Below are 16,555 nucleotides of genomic sequence, written 5' to 3'. Positions count from 1 at the left end.
GCAGCCCATGTATAATAAATTCAGTGAATAATACGCCTAAGCAACATCCTCAGCACAATGCAAAACGCGGGATTGTTTTCTGCCTGGATTCTTTCACTCAGAAATGTGACTTCACCATCAGCGTTGTTAATTTAAAAACGCTAAATATCCGTTTCCCCTCATGTATCAGGTTAAACTTTGTTTCCGTTTCTTTCTCCGTCATACACACATTCTCTCGTCTTTTGTAAATTAATGCGCCGCAAAAAACCAGCAGGGTGCAGACATGAGCTTTCTGTAAAAAATAACCTCTATCAAAATAATCTCTCTGATATTGAATTTAACAGTGAACTTTATATGGAGCAAATCACACTGCAATAAGCTCTCGCATATTCTAGTGTCGAGTTTTATATCTCCACGAGTAGTTCTATAAAGGAATAAAGATGAGCTTTTTTTCCCCCACACAACTCCCTTAGATTAGGAAATCTGACGTTTCTAGCACTACTTGTGCACGGACAGAGGAAAAGTGGGTGTACACACTAGTTGTGCTGTGTGGCTCTGTAGTGCCTCAGCTCAGATGAGCTCACCCAGCCGATGCGCACATCGTAGTATCCTACCAATGTGAGAAGGCGTAAGGACGGCGAGCAGCATCCTGTAGTCAGTGGGAAGTGTGGATGCTTTGGTACAAAGGAAACCGAGTTTCTACTACGCAAAGTAAATAAAGGGACGCGTAAAGGATTGCGCGCCAAACTGCCTCATGTTGGAAAGATTTAGTGGCTTTGTAGGTTGCCTCCACCGATGGGAATCTACTCTTTTGTGGGAGACGGGACTGGACTTCGGGTTGAGCGGTTGAAGAGAAGAAGCGTACTTTAAACACTCTGGTTTTCATTGCCTTTTTTCTTTTTCTCTTCACAAAATACCAGGATTTCGTCCATCATACGCTGCCCAGTTCCAGTCAGGCTGCTAATTTGGAAGGACGCCAGACCTCCAGCCTCTCATATCTGCAAGTTCAGTCCAATAAATTGTGACATTGTCTGTCAGCCTTGGAATTAGAAATCGATACTCGAGAAAAGGGACGCATTGTTTTTCCTTCGGAATTTTTACGGTCTAGTTCCAGCTATCCTTATAAATATGCGGTTTGGTTGGATTAGGGTGGTTTGGTCCAGCTTCACGCTTTTTTAGCTGGAGCAGCGTTGATAGTGACTGATTATTGCTGTTGAATTTGTCCATGCAAGACTCGGGGTGGAAACATGTCTGACCACTTCTTTGAGAGGATCATTGCTATCAGAGATGGCATTTTGGTCCAGCACTTCGGTTTTCACCTCTAAAGTGCCCCGGAAAATCTTATTCATGTTCACCCTCTCCCTGTCTGTCACCTACTTGTTCTATAGCTTGATGAGCTGCTACAACTCGCTGCAGTTCCCTCTGCAAGAGACCTATGTGTATCAGGGGAGGCTGGTGACAGAGGAGACAACTTTTGTGACATTGAGAGAGAAACTTTATTCCACTTCCCAGGGCTTTTCTGAATTCACCGAATCCGAGAGAACAACCCCGGTATCCATCGCGAAAGAACATGCCGAGGCCGAACAAAGGACAGTGGAGTGGATTAGGACTCAGCCGTCTCCAACTAAATCGGCGGCGGCGTATCATACCACTGCGCTGGAGAGGGAGCACCAGGAATTCAGCACCACGGACAGCGAACTCAGGGTGAACTGCACCTCGGATTACGGAGAGAAGAAACTTCCCCAAGCCATTATCATCGGGGTGAAGAAAGGGGGAACCAGAGCCCTGCTGGAGGCTCTCAGGGTGCACCCGGATGTCAGAGCAGTTGGAAATGAGCCACATTTCTTTGATAGGAACTACGAAAAGGGGCTTGACTGGTACAGGTGAGTTACCTTTTCAATCACGTGCAGTTGTTTGTAGAAGGTCACGCATATATATATATATATATATATATATATATATATATATGCAGGCGTACATGCTTCATTAGTTAATTAATTTTTCCGTGTAGAAATGACTAGTATGTAGATGACCGTGTATAGATGACATGTAATCCCATTCACGGAACATAATTTCAGCCATCACGGCAAAACTTTTCCACTTGTCAATCTGTACTTTCAGCTACATTAGCTTACTTACGCTAAAACTACAAAGCAGAGCCTAAAAGGAAAAACATCGCACTGTTATTCTCTATACCGATTTTTCATAAATACACACTGGAGACAACGGCATGCTGAAAGTGTCGGAAAAATCGAATAGAGCAGCTTTAGAGAGTGGTTTCTGTACCAGTAATACACATGATTTATGACATTTGTCTAAAACATGATGTTGTCCTTTAAAAGAATCAATTTGAATTCTTCTCCTTCTCTACTACATGGGTTAAGTGAGTTCTATGACTTTTTATCAGACAAAAACGAGACGTGGTTTTACTGTTTTTATTTGAAGCTTTCCCCGGCTTTATCATAGAGTTTATAATGAAAACATATTTAATCCCATTAAAAACCCACAATAGTATTAAAAATAGCAAAGAGTTATACATTGTTCACCTGGTGTCTGCCATATACCAGTGGATGTGCTGTCACACAGGAGGTTAAAGGTTAGACAGGGGATCATCATCATATATTTTTAAGATTTTTAAGCTATTTATATCCATCTTATACAACATTTTATTTTTATTTTTACAATTTTGCTAATTTGTTTTGAAAGAGCCAATTTGGGCTCCATTCGTCTCCCTTTATCAGCCAATAAAGCTGAAACACACATCACTTTGGAGAAAAAAAAGATTAAAGAAAGCCTATCATAAATAAACAATACATCGTTGATAAATTGTACGAAATTTTCACATTTACATTTTGACTGTGAAAATATGTAGTTACAATTCTGTACACAGTCACACCCATGCACACAAATGCGTTACCGGTTTTTTTAAAAAGGGTGAGATTGGTTTTTTTTGTACGTATACTGCTTATTACATAAAGATATCCCACAAATATTTAAATATATGTCAATTTATATTTTGATTTTATGAGTCAAAACATAAAACCAATAAAATGAAACCATGAATTGCTGTAGCAACTGCTTTCTTTTATTGTCCTTCCATCTACTTGACTAATAGTACCATAAAAGCTTGATTTCTTGAAACACTCTTTGTTTCCACTACAACCAGTTCTCGGTTATGTGAGAATTATTTACACAACCTTTCATGTGTGGTAGTTGACATTCACTTTGACTCCAGGTTTATTTGCCAGTGAAGAACCTGTTTATCACTAATGTGTTTCTAGGAGAAAAAAAATCAATTTAGGAGTTCATTCATGGTCAGTTGGTCATGGCTCAGTTAGGCGTTGTTTTCACATAATGATGTTTGACCAGGGGAATTTTCTAATGGAGTCAATGAGCTGATGAGAATGACACTGACTCAAAATCCCTTCTGTTCCTCTGTAGATCTAAGTCTGTTACACTGGTGTTTGGGTTGTGGAACATCTGCTTTCATCTCACTGCGTAGACATGGGAGCTCTCAGGCTGTTCATTTATCCTGTGCTAATGCAAGCTGTTTCATTATGCTTACGGTGAAAGGCTCATTAGACAGGAGGATGACATGCTCACATAAATAATAATAAATGCACTTGTGTGTTTTAGGGCCCCTGGGCTAAATAATTCCTGAAGGGGCATTTCATTTTGAACATTCACCTCAAAATGACACAAATAAACACGCAAGAAATATTTTACGTCGATGGATAGGCTTCATCGAGAAGGGTGTGATTTTGACTTGTTTCGATGGTCAAAGTGAATAGATATATGCTTTAATCATGAGTTGAGTCACCCTTTTGTCATTGATTTAAACATTAATTCAGGCAAAGTTTGTTTGTTTCTAAACACTAAATGATGTATTATATTGCCTCTCTCTTCCCTGCCGGTAATGCTCTGGCTAATGCGCACTTAATGGAAGTGAAATTATGATCACATACTAATGTTTGCAACAGTTTGACATTGCTGTAGTTGAATGAGACCAGTAATCTCACAAAATGGAATTCATAAATTTGGGCCTGTCTCACTAACACCTGCTCTGTATTTTGACAGCTATGATAGAAGATCTGTAAGGAATATATCAGTCTGACGACATCCTATAAGTACATAATGAAATGCCTGGGCTTACTTTCTGACCATGTGTTTTTCTGCCGAGGGCTGGTATAAATACAAGATAACAGAGCTTTATGGTTTTCTACACATATCCTACAAATGTTGTTAAAGTGTCTTTAGAATGAATTGGGATTGTGTTTGTGTTTTTCTTGTTTTTGTTAACTACCTATGTCATATCATGGCATTGCACAGGTACATTTTACATTTACAGATGTCTATGCATTTTGATATTTTTTCATGCAATTTTGTGAAATTAAAATACATAAAAAAATGCCAGGATCAGGACACAGAATGCATGTCTCTAGTTTAGTTTGGAAATACTGGTAGCACTAGCTTTTTTTGGTATATCATGCAAAAATGACAGATAAAATTCCAAGATTTTTCTCTGCGGTACCCATCTATGAATATAAGCTCTAGTAAACTCTTGCTACAGATGTTATCTTGTACACAGCCATTTTTTTCTGGTATTTCAACTGTTATACAATGTTTCTTTACAACCACTCTTACAGAATAGGGCATGTTGTAAAACAAGGTCATATGCATAATTACATGAGTCTGTTGGAGGCACAATCTTGCTAACCCTAAGTAAGTTTTGAGGTTTGGATGTTTAACTGTGGAGTTTTAGGACTACAGTAATGGTAATTTACTTGTTGGAGCATAATGTTAACTTATGCCAAACACGTAACTCGCTCTAGAGTATATTACATTCAACACAGCAGGTTAATGCACATGAAAACCATTATCTACTGACCAATAAACTCTGCTGGAAAGAAACATTATCATCCCAGGAAAATCTCTTGGACATCTATGTTCTGATAACATATATATATATATATACACACATACATACACACGAATATATATATGAATGAAAAAAAAATGCCCAGTGTCAATGACTGATCGTGATTACTTTCTGGCTGCATTCCTTCTGCACAGGACAGATCATGTTGTAAATGTGTGGGGACATCTGCTTCTCCACGTCCCAAAAATAGCAGCTTCCAAGCTGAACTTCTTCATTGCAGAGTTTCCTTTGAATTCAAACTCGTAAATAATTAAAGAGCTAAGAGCAATGCAATAATGGCAACTGCTGTGCTGAACAAGTGATACATATCCATTTTCAGGGAGCTGATCAAACACACGTGAAAGAGAAAAGATGCTTAACATATTCATCACTTTTATACATGTCACACTGTTCTGCATCAGTGCATGTAAACACCAGAGCTTATTAAAGCTATATTCTGTGAAAAGAGCTGACACAACATTTTTAATTGGAATGATTTCACTCAGAATGAAATGTAAAAAAAAAACAAGGATATAACCACAGTCAAAGGGAGTCATAGGTTCTCAGCAGGAACATATTTTGTATTTTTTTTTCCTGCTGGCTTCAAGCAGTTCATAAACAAAAGTGTAAAGCCTTGTGTATCTTGCCTTGATATTAGAATTTAGTAAGCCTTTCACCGGTTTTCAGGGTTTTTTTTTTTTTTAAGTTTTTTTAGTTATAGGACCCTTTATCTTGACAGAAATGGCAGGGGTAAATAAGGCCCTGCCATTTCTTACACACAATAAGAATGCATCTAGGCAATGTAATACTTTAATTGACAGACAATAGTCAGTTGTATCCATCCTCAGTGATACATTTTGCATTTATTCATTTAGAATGAAAATAGCTTTTTTTGTAGGAAATGTAAGGAATGCACTCATATAGACAAATGTAACGGACCATCTACTTATTACAGCTACAAAGCCGTGGCCTATGGCTAAGCAGCGGAGGAACTGAATTGAATAGTTATTGATCGAGCTGCATAGACATAGTATAAAAATTGAATATAGCTACCGTGATGTCACCTGTTGATGTCTGATATCCTCTTTTTGAAGTCTTGAGATAAACACTTCTGTAATCGTGGTCAAGAAAAAGGGAGGGTCTCACAGTTGAACCATACACTTACTGGCTAATGACTTGTGATTTACATTTTGTTAGCCAATGAGCATGCCGTTTCGTAATCCTTAATCTCTGAACCATGGTTAGAGCAAATAAAACTTCCGTCCAAAATGAGTGACTGACCCTTCAAACTCCACATGAAAGTTTCTACATGGGTCTTGACAGAAAGCTAATTTCACAATGACTTCTATAGGTCCAGCTGTCTTTTTGCAGCCACAGTTATTGCCGTCAAGTGGCCGAGAAATAGAATGAATGTTTAATGCACTTCCACATTAGCTTGTATTTATTTTATACTGTCCATGGACAGCAGAGCACTGGAGACACACTGTACGCCTCAGTACTTGGCGATCCTGCTCTAAACTTTATGTCGTTTGCCATTTTGTGGCTAATTTGCATTGGTTCCTAAACACTTTCACTTTGTAATAATACCATTTACAGTTGTTTGTGGAATATCTAGGAGGGAAAATCTTCCTTGAACTGACTTGTTGCAGCAGTGGCATCTTATTACAGCCAAACTCGATTCAGTGAACATTTTAAAATGAGCCATTCTTTCACAAATGCTTATACAGGCAGACTGCATTGCTGTGTGGTTGATTTAAACACCTGTGGCACAGGGACTAAAAACACCTGAATGCTAAGATTAAGAGGTATGGCCCAAGACTTTTGTCCATATAGCGCATAGTTAGATTTAAAACAAAACTTGAGTTGATATTTCAAGTTGATAACCACTAGGGTTTGCTTACTCTTCATAGCTTTAGTGATGTAAGTGTTGAAGTATAGAAAATATATGTTGGTCAATCTATGTTGAAAGGGTATACATTTTTATTTAATCGTTGTGTCTGATCAAACCAATAGGCTATGAATAAAAAAACCACAGAAAAAACACACTACATTAACAATGTGTTACCATGAAATCATTCACTATAGTGCTATAAAAAAGTCTGTAAATTACGGTTAATTTTTTTTAACTCTGTTTGTATGTATGGTGTACATAACCTAACCACTTAAATCTAAAATTACACATAAAAGAAAAAAACAAAATGAACTTAATGCAGTTTTCTATGCATTTTCAATCACCAATTCCAGTATTTAGATCATATGGAGAGCTAAATACCTTCTGAAATATCTATCTAGTGTCCTATAGTCTATGTTTTAGCAAAACAATATAAAATACCGTATTTATAATGTAACATATCATACTCTTAGATTGCTTAATTTGCATACAATTATACTAATTTATACTGGAGAAAAGTAACCCATTGCTAAAACCTTAGCAGCTGGAGAAACTTGAGGGATCAAAATGCAAAACTAAACTTTTTTTTTTTTATATAGAGAACTTGGAAGGAAAATGATAATTTCACACATTTTGTATATTTCAGAAGATTTTTAACTTTCTAAAATTGTAGCATAAGCATGCATTTCTTTTGCAAAAGATTTGTGACTGGATTTGAGGTTAAAGAAGTTTTTCGTTTTTTTCAAGACTATAAAAGTTTAGTTTCAAACCCACTACATGTGATATTCCAATTAGGTTTCCAAGTTTAGTGTAGGCCTGGTATAAACCTCCATAGACAGTCCCAGATTGGGGACTGGTGCCGCGTTCTTGTTTTTAGCACTCTTGGATAGTTTCTCCAGTGTGTTTTGAGCTTACTTGAACAAGCAATTTGCAATGTAGTGGCATCATTACTGCTCACAGAGGACTTTCATCAGCCAATTGGCACTTTTAATGCTGCCTCTATTTCTGAGGAAAGAGGATAAGCCATCACCACAAGGATTTAACTTATCTGTTCTCTTGAGCTTGAGTCAACCTGGTGCAAACGCCCATGCTGGAAAAGGAAGTGTTAGATGCTTGGTGACCAACACAGCAACTGTTGACTCCAGCTCTGCCTGTGCTCACGCATACAGTACTTCAGTGGAAAAAAAATATGTGCATCATAAATTGTGCTAAAGAATTTAATTGATTACCAGTCATTCATTAAGATTTGTGTCCGATGTGGGTAAACACTCAGCAGGAATTCACTTTACGCTGATTTAATGAGCACCTATTAGAGAGGTTGACTGTTTGGTATTTTCGTCACTTTTGCAAAATGTCAAACAATGGTGTTTACATTAATGTTAACTAATAGGGTTTGTGAGGAGTGAGAAGCACAGCAAGAATCTATAAAGAAAAAAGGATGCTAAACTGCTGTCAAAAAAGCTTCAAAAAGTCATGTATCAGTAAACAAGGCAGAAAACTATCCATTTTTGGACTCACAAATGGTAAATGGACTAGTACTCACATAGTGCCTTTCTACTCAGTTGAGCACTCAGAGCTCTTTCTACAAAATCTGGGGTTCAATATCTTGCCCAAGGTTTTTTTGGCACATGAACTAGAGATCAGTCCGCTGACCTTCCAATTGTTCAATGACCTCCTGTACCACCTGACCCACAGCTGTCTGATTTTTATTATGCTTCTAATTTAAAGATAGTTAAAATATTAAATTCCAAAATAGAAAAGATATATTTTTCCAAACTCTTTAACATCTAAGGTGCATAGAATATTAATACTAGGAGTATCTGCCTACTACACAGTGGGGAAAAAAAAACACAATTTTGGAACATGTCAGATTGTCCATTTCAGATTAATTCTATTTGAAAAGCATGTGTATCCAGATCAAATAATACAGCAGAGAGCATGAGGTTTCTCATCTATTGAGGCTCAGTGTAATTCTGTTCCACACTGATGAATGCACTGCAAAGTCAGTAGTTAGATTACTCTTTTCACAAATCAGAATAGCTTTCTGCCTGCAAAAAAGAACATCATATGGAGCAATTATATTGTGTATTATGTGATAAATATGTAATTAAATAATGTTAAATGTTGAAGCCAGAATGCAATTTGCGAGCAATTCCAAGATTCAAGGTAATTAAAAGTGAAATGCACACCAGTTCTGCCTGCAGACTCATATTAAATTTGTGCAGCCTATCTGTATTATGTATAAAGGTGAACATTCGATAAGAGTCTGCTGTACAGCTACATCAACAGAGTAGATCCAAGCCAAATCCTATGTGAAATTCATCAAAAATCAATATGACTCTGAAACAAAGATGCTGGGTAAATTTCAAGTAGCTCTGTCTCTGTGTGCTAGTACATGCACCTCATGAGTACATGTGCTGCGTCTACCCTTCATATGTTTGGATAACCAGTTACATATTGAGTTTTCTTTGTAACCCTGGATGTCAAATTTGTCAGAGTGACCTACTTCACAGGGTGTAGGGTTATTGCCCTACCCACTTCAAGAGTTTATCATTCATTAACAATAAAAATATATATTCAAATTTCATTCAAATTTTATCCAAATAAAGGTTGCAAATGAGAATCAAAAACAAAATGTTATTTATTCTTTTTAATTTCCCAATAAAAACATACACATTTCCTTCAGCTTTGTGCCAAATTTTTCCTCTGAACGTCTGTGCTCAGTCTGCAGTGGCTCTATGCCCCACCAGTGGGCTCTGCCTCACATTATTTTTTAAACAGCTAGAAATCCATTTCCTGAAAAGTATGAAGCTGTTCTATGAAATGTGTCCAAAAGTAAGACTTGTTGACCCATAAATAATAAAATAATGTAATACAACATAATTTAGATGTGAGGTACAGTAAAACACAAATTGATTAAGTTGAATACTGCGATGTACAATAAAAGAATCCTCGTATATGCCAGTTAATGGTTTTCCTCACAGTCCCAGTCACAAAATCTTATCTTTCCTCATGTGGTGCTTTTTCCATTGTTGTACCTCTCTGACCTGTCTTCCCCATGTGATGTTTTTGTGTAATGTATGTATGGTCGGAGGGTAAGATGGCGCCGCCATTGCGTGCAATAGGTCGGCAGCCTTAACATGAAATTTCCCACTTGTGGGACTAATAAAGATATCTTATCTTATCTTATCTTATCTTAAAATAACTTATCAAAATATAGAATGTATCCTTTAGTCATATGGGAAAATATTGGATAAATGTAATTCAAAGGTTTTCTACAGGTTTTGCATTCAACTTTGAAGATAATTACATATAAATAAAACTTGTAAATTAAAAGAAAGTTCGTGAAAATTACAAATGATGACATGAGTGGATCAACAGCTCAACACAGGTCTGCATGACTGCAATGTTTAAATATATGATAAACTGGTTACCGGTGAGCCAGAACCAACATGTTTCCAAGATTTGGAAGCTGTAATATGTCTGTGTTATTAAAATGACACTTTGCAATAAAAGCTAAAGAGACATACCCATAAATCTTTGGGAGATGGCCCTACCTTACCATCTCTGTGCTAAAAAAAACAAATCAGCATACCTTTCAACTCTATAATTGTCCCAGCAGATGTAAGTTTTATTCCAAGAAATTTGAAAACTATTTTTGTTCACCATCACTATGCATCACATTTAAATGTACTTGCTAAGTTCCATCCTTCTAAATCCAAGATTAATGTTGTGAAGATTCATCTTTCAGTCCAAATTATAATATTTTTCTGAACTTAATGTAGCTTCTGGTGCCTAAACTTAAACAAGTGAAAGTGCAAAATGAAATTCTGTCAAACAAGGTAACTAAATGACCACCACTCCAAAATCCAAATTCACACTTTGCTGCACAGGACAGGTACTTTAGCATCCTCCATTAATCGATTAATTAGTTTACTTACTATGAGGTTTAAAATGAATGAGGTTTTCAACTTTTACAAACTTCTCATAAGAAATGCACTATAATCAGTGAATCCTACACAGCTACATCCCTTTACCTCATCCAAGGTCATACAATAGAGTACGTTCAGTCCTCACCTTATCTTATCAAAGGAACATATCTATTTTTTGGACTGCACTGTGAAAAAAATCCTTTTCTTTTAAATATTAAACTCAGTGGAAGAAGTGTCAGTGTACAATGTCTGATTTAGCTGCTGCGGCACGTCAAAGGAACAGAGTGTAACGCAGAATAGGCATTGGTGTACCTGCAACCTTTGGTCATAAGACAGGATTCGAAACAGGAGGTGTGTAATGGAGATGTGAATCCATGGCCAAGCAAAGCAGCAGAAAGTCTAAATCCCGCATTTATCCCTTGTTTAGACCTGCTTTCCCTCTCTCAGTTGCTCCTTGGGCAGCTTAGCCCCTGACTCTTGCCACCTGACTGGGAGCCCATGACTCCACTCAGTGGGGAGATGGGAAAGAGCACGGTGGGCCAGATCCCGGAGTAGGCAGGATGCCATCCATTCCAGCTGGGCCTGTGTGCTGCTGCAATGCTTCCCTCTCCTACGCATTCCCAACATGGCATAATCTGCCTACGCCCGATAAGACAGTGCCAAGACTCGCAAGGACGCACCTCTGAGTGCTCCAGTGCCAGTACTGCAGTTGTAGAATTCAACTTTTTAATTAGCAGCATACCCCTGTGCTGTAAAGACAGAGGACTGCTTCACTCAGGTCTTTCTCAGTGCCCACCCTCTTTCCACTTGATTAAACTCTCAAGGATCACAGAGCTCTGAGGTACCAGTTACCACAGGAGCAATCATGTTTATTTCTTGTTTCAGAATCTCTTCAGATCCTGCATAGCTCAGAAAATTTGCTCTTTGGATCCTAAAAACAGGAAGAGCAGCCTTTTCTTTTTTGTCTCTCTAATACACAATAATGTATAGGTCTACAACACTTGAGTTTTAATCTATCTTGTTGAATCAACAAAGCGATGAAGTCATTCTTTTTGTACTGGAAATGACTTCTTATTGCAACAGGACAATCCTTGGTAATTTATAAATATGCTGCTGAATATAAGAGTGTAAAGGTAGAGTACCAGCAAGTAACTGTGCAATCTGAAATATGAAATAGTGTTTCACACACTTTCATTTTAAGAAATAATCAAACTGTTACATGCCTAAATTTCAGAAACCTGCACTGTCATGAACAAATGGATGTATTGTTCACCAAAAATTGAAAACTTGTGTTACATGGATTATTAGCATAATAAATAATCTGTGTGTGTGTGTGTGTGTGTGTAAGGGGGTGGGGGGTTATATTCAGTGTTAATTGAATAGGCTCAAAGTGTTAGTGTTAATGCTAGCTAATTTTAATAAACGACACTGACAAATGCAAAACTAGGGTGGCACTGGGATTGTTTTAAGGTGGTACATGCCACACCATGCCACCACATTAGATCTGCCCCTGCTCCTGTTACCTTTGAGCTGAACAGAGCTAGAGTGAAAATTGTGTATGCTCTGATGGGCTTTGTGTCGTTAATGTTCGCTAACTAAATGCGGTGTTCTAAAAGCAAAACAGACGTCTTGCTGTTATTGTGTGATTTTATGCAACATGTATCATCAGGTTGTGAATTAGTTAACCTCGGGTGAGACCTCTGAATTTCAAAAAGAACAGGCACTAAGCTGCAACTTTTCCGAATCGCTAATTAGTACGACTATTACAACATGATTCTCTGGTGTCATATTTTCTGCAGCAAATAATCTAATACAGTGGATAAACACATACTGTACATACCTCAGTGTAGAATTACCTTTCAAGAGGTTTTTTTTCCTCTGGTGATTTGTTTTGACTGAATAGAGGCTTCTTTTATTCCAGGACAACAGATAGGCTTGATCTTATTCTAGCCATCTGTAATGTGTCATGGGAATTATGGAAGAAGTAATAGCGCTTCATCTTTTCTGCATATAGAAGAAGGGGGAAAAAACTCTTCAGCGGTTAATGGGTATAGCCAATTTCATCCTGTCTTTGGTTCTGTTCAGAATTCATGCACATACCTCCTCTTTTACACACACATTTGTCTCTTTCTTTTGCTCTGCTGTAGCTACACTCCAGTGCTTTCAAGTGGAAGTCTATTTTACTTATGGTTAGATTTTAATTCTCCATTTTTTCCCCTTCCACTGCTATGAAGTGGCCCCAGGTTATGGTTTGCCATAAAGGCTCATATCCACTTTTTTGTGTCCATCAAAACAGCTAGATACAATTTGCAGCAGCCTTCTCCTCTGCTGTTGCTGGGATAGAAGGAAGGACTTGGGCTTGTGTGTTTGTTCCGCAACATGGACAGATTGTCTGAAAATGAAAGACATAGCTTCATCTGTTAAATTATTTATTTTGGACTGAAAATAAAGTATAAGCTGAAGTCATTTTATGCTCAAAGGGATTCATTTCTCCCAAAAGATTATTTGCATGCGACAGAATTGCCGTGATATGCTTCTAGTCTGGAGGAACAATGACTCTGTTCGGCAGAATGCTGGTTTACAGACGTCTTTAAATCTCTGCAAATAAGACTACCTTTGGGACAAATACGCATGTCAATCATACTTGTCAGGATTCCAATTTTCCTTTCCACATCTCCTGAAGCACTTTGCTGCTCACGCTCCTTATTGGCTGCGAGCGATATGGTCTCAAGACACAAGCTGATGCATTTGTTCAGTCAAAAGGAAAACCTTGACAGGAATGGACATAGAGCCAAGATACAGGAACCGCTGGAGATATGTTTCAAGCATGTGTCTATGGGAACTGATGGGTTCTTTTGTATTATAGGCTGAGGGATGGAAAGAAGGAAAGTGCATATGACGATAAATGCAACGCATTAGGTGTTTGCTACAATGCATTAAATATCTTAACATAAAAATTGGCCTGTTTGCTAAACATAGATGTCATAATTTTTAGAAACCATTTTTTCCCCACTAATTACTATTTTTGGTATTTTATGGGAATGAAAAATGACCGTTTCTAGGGGTGGTCCTTAGAGTCAAATGCATCTTGTGCTCCTCATAACATCTACAGTTCAGCAACGACCTGACAGACTTAATTCAATTATGGCTGTGTGATGTGTTGAGACTCCGGAGGTGTGAGCTAATTCCTCTGTTTACACCCCTGAGTCACTGTCACAAACAAAGACAAACACATTCATTGGCTTCCAGGATCTTGTTTGCTGTGATTGTCCCACCGCCTTTGAAGTTTCTCATCGCTTTATGTTGTTTACTTATTCATGCTCTTTCTTTCCCTCAAATCACCATGGGGTATTCCGTTAGACGAATTTTAGCACAGTGTGAAACAAAGTATGAGCCGAGTATTAGATGTGTAAACTGCTCTCAACACACTTCTTACATACAGTCAAGATGTTGCTATGCTGGATTGAATAGTGAGAGAATATTCTCACTATTATTTTGATTTTATAACTTGTTTGAAACATATTGCTGATGCAGTATGTGTTTGGTATATTGGAAGTCATTAACACAAGCTGTGGCATTTGCCAAACTCCTTTGAGACTTGGATTAAGCCAATGGAATGCAAAAGGAGGCTTTTAGGGATTATGCTAATTGCTAATTGCTATATCAGGAGGTGATTGTTTTTCCTGGGTAATTTGGATTATTGGTAATAGAGATTTAGGAGAAAGTTGACGAGTTCTGCTTTTCTAATAAGGCTCTTACCTGCTCTCAACCATAAAACCAACTCTTCTCTTGCACAATCTGTGACATGTATTTGTATCATTTCTATGATTAATAATATAAACAGCAAAGCTGGTAACAATTTATATAACTGAATGTTTTGGTTCCAACAGAATGTTTTAATCACAACATAATATATTGTGTCTAATTGGAGTAAGGGTGTTTTTGTTTGTCTATAAAGAACATATTGTTCATCATTTTTTATTTAATTTTGTCTAATTTGATACAAACTATGGCCTGTTATTCTTTATTATTGCAAAGCAAAACAGAATATGGATAGTACATTTTTACACCTAGACTACTGTCAACAACACAGAGCACAAAAAAAACAAAACAAAACAAAAACAAAAAAACCCGCTAAATACTCGTGTATAAATAAGAGTTAAGAAAAAGGAACATTTACTAAAGAGGTAAAGTCAATTTCTTTTATTTATTTTATGGAGTAATAACTTCTTTTGCGCAAATTAGTAGCTAAAGTAAGAGCTTGGTTTCAGGGGTGTACAGGGAGCACAAAACATTAGGGGAAAGAACCCTAGTTTATTTTTTAAATTTTGTTTATAATGAAGCCCATACAGCCGATAGAAGTTCTTCAGTATGTGTTGATACAAGTAAAATCAGGTGCTAACTTATTATGCTTATGTTTCTGTATTATTTTGTTTTATTATGTTTTTATATAAACTGAAAGAAACTATCTAACTTGTTAATATTAAAATCAACAAATAGAAAATATGCTGTCACTGTCTCCTAATCAGAGTCATTTTTCCTCTGTTTCCTGAATCAACTTTTGTTTTCCTGAGAGATTTAGTAGTCAAACACAGACAGAATTGCAAAATAAAAACAGAGGTTTATAAAGAGCCTATTGAAATGGTCATTGTTTTATGGCTTTAGGACATTTGTTGCCTAAACCTAACAACACGAGTGTCCTTTAAAATATCATATTCTTAGTGAACACTGGACTAAATGAATAGACTCTGCAACTAGTAAGATGAAGTGAGCGTTGCTTGCTCTCAGAGCCATGCAGTTCTGCACTGTCTATTAGGGCTGGGCCATATTATACCGTTCACAGTAATACCGGTATAATGTTAGGCAACGATAGGAAAATGAAATATCGCGATAGAACATGAGTAAAACGCGCGCATGCGCAGTGCCTTTGTTTTCATACGCACATGGCCGATTGTTGAGTGAAACAGATGAACCAGAATTGGTTTGTAAAAATGGTGCAACTTCAGTGATGTGGAACTGGTTTGGTGTTTGTCCGTCAGATACACAACAAAGCACTTTTTTTTGCAGAACATGCAGGCGGCCGTTGTTATTGTCGTATTTGTCGGACTAAGATGCTCTTAAATCTGGGAGTAATCTGGGTCCTAAACTCCGTATCCTTCAGGTCAAACGAACACTGCAGCATCACTAAGAGTTAAACACTGTCTAAATTCTTTCATCTTTAATAAAACGATCAGCATTGCTGCTTTACCAGGTGTAACTATGACGTTTAACTTCCAGGCATCCATGAAAACAAAATGTATTACATTTAACGGAGTTAGAAGTTAGCAGGAAGCTAGCGGAAGTTTGCTCGCTAGTTTCGCTAGTTACCTAAGCATGATATTGCATGTTCTGACTGAGAGATTTCTGAAAAAAATCAAACGTACAGCTCTGCTATCACTTCCAACATAAATGAAGACAGGAAACTAAACAGCAGTGACGTTTGTAGGGTTACTGAAGTTGGGCTAGCTGGTATATAATTATGTGCTACGTGATCGCTAGCGACACAGCTATGTTAGCATAACATAAACAGTGAAGCTGGAGGACAAACACTAACACTTTTCCACTTATAAAAGTTAACGTTAAGGTTCCTCGTGGTTAGAGACAAATGCAATCGCATGGCAGGATGCTGTAAAAGGACCAATCTTCAGTCAGGAGAACAACTGAGATAATCCATCCACAATACGAGGTTAGTCATTAATATACTGCAACAACATGGGAATAGAGCAGCTGCCAGAGAATTCAACATTAATGAATCAATGGTACAGAAGTGGAGGAAGCAAGAAGAATGAGTTTAAT

At 37.4% G+C, this 16,555-nt stretch overlaps 1 protein-coding gene across 1 annotated transcript in view; it reads left to right on the top strand.

Moving 5' to 3' along the window:
* The first annotated feature begins 444 nt into the window (after positions 1-444).
* Positions 445-16,555, top strand: part of hs3st4 (heparan sulfate (glucosamine) 3-O-sulfotransferase 4) — a 90,032-nt gene continuing 73,921 nt past the window's right edge. Inside the window, exon 1 of the mRNA XM_005920253.3 lies at positions 445-1,862. Within this exon, the coding sequence (XP_005920315.1) occupies positions 1,267-1,862 (596 nt within the window). The 5' untranslated portion in view covers positions 445-1,266. The remainder of the gene's footprint in view (positions 1,863-16,555) is intronic.

This window comes from Haplochromis burtoni, unplaced genomic scaffold (genome assembly GCF_018398535.1).
Source record: "Haplochromis burtoni strain Fernald_Lab_line unplaced genomic scaffold, NCSU_Asbu1 Contig_21, whole genome shotgun sequence".
NCBI lineage: Eukaryota > Metazoa > Chordata > Actinopteri > Cichliformes > Cichlidae > Haplochromis > Haplochromis burtoni.
The sequence above is the reverse complement of the archived record's forward strand: the minus strand, read 5'-3'. Positions and strand labels throughout refer to the sequence as shown.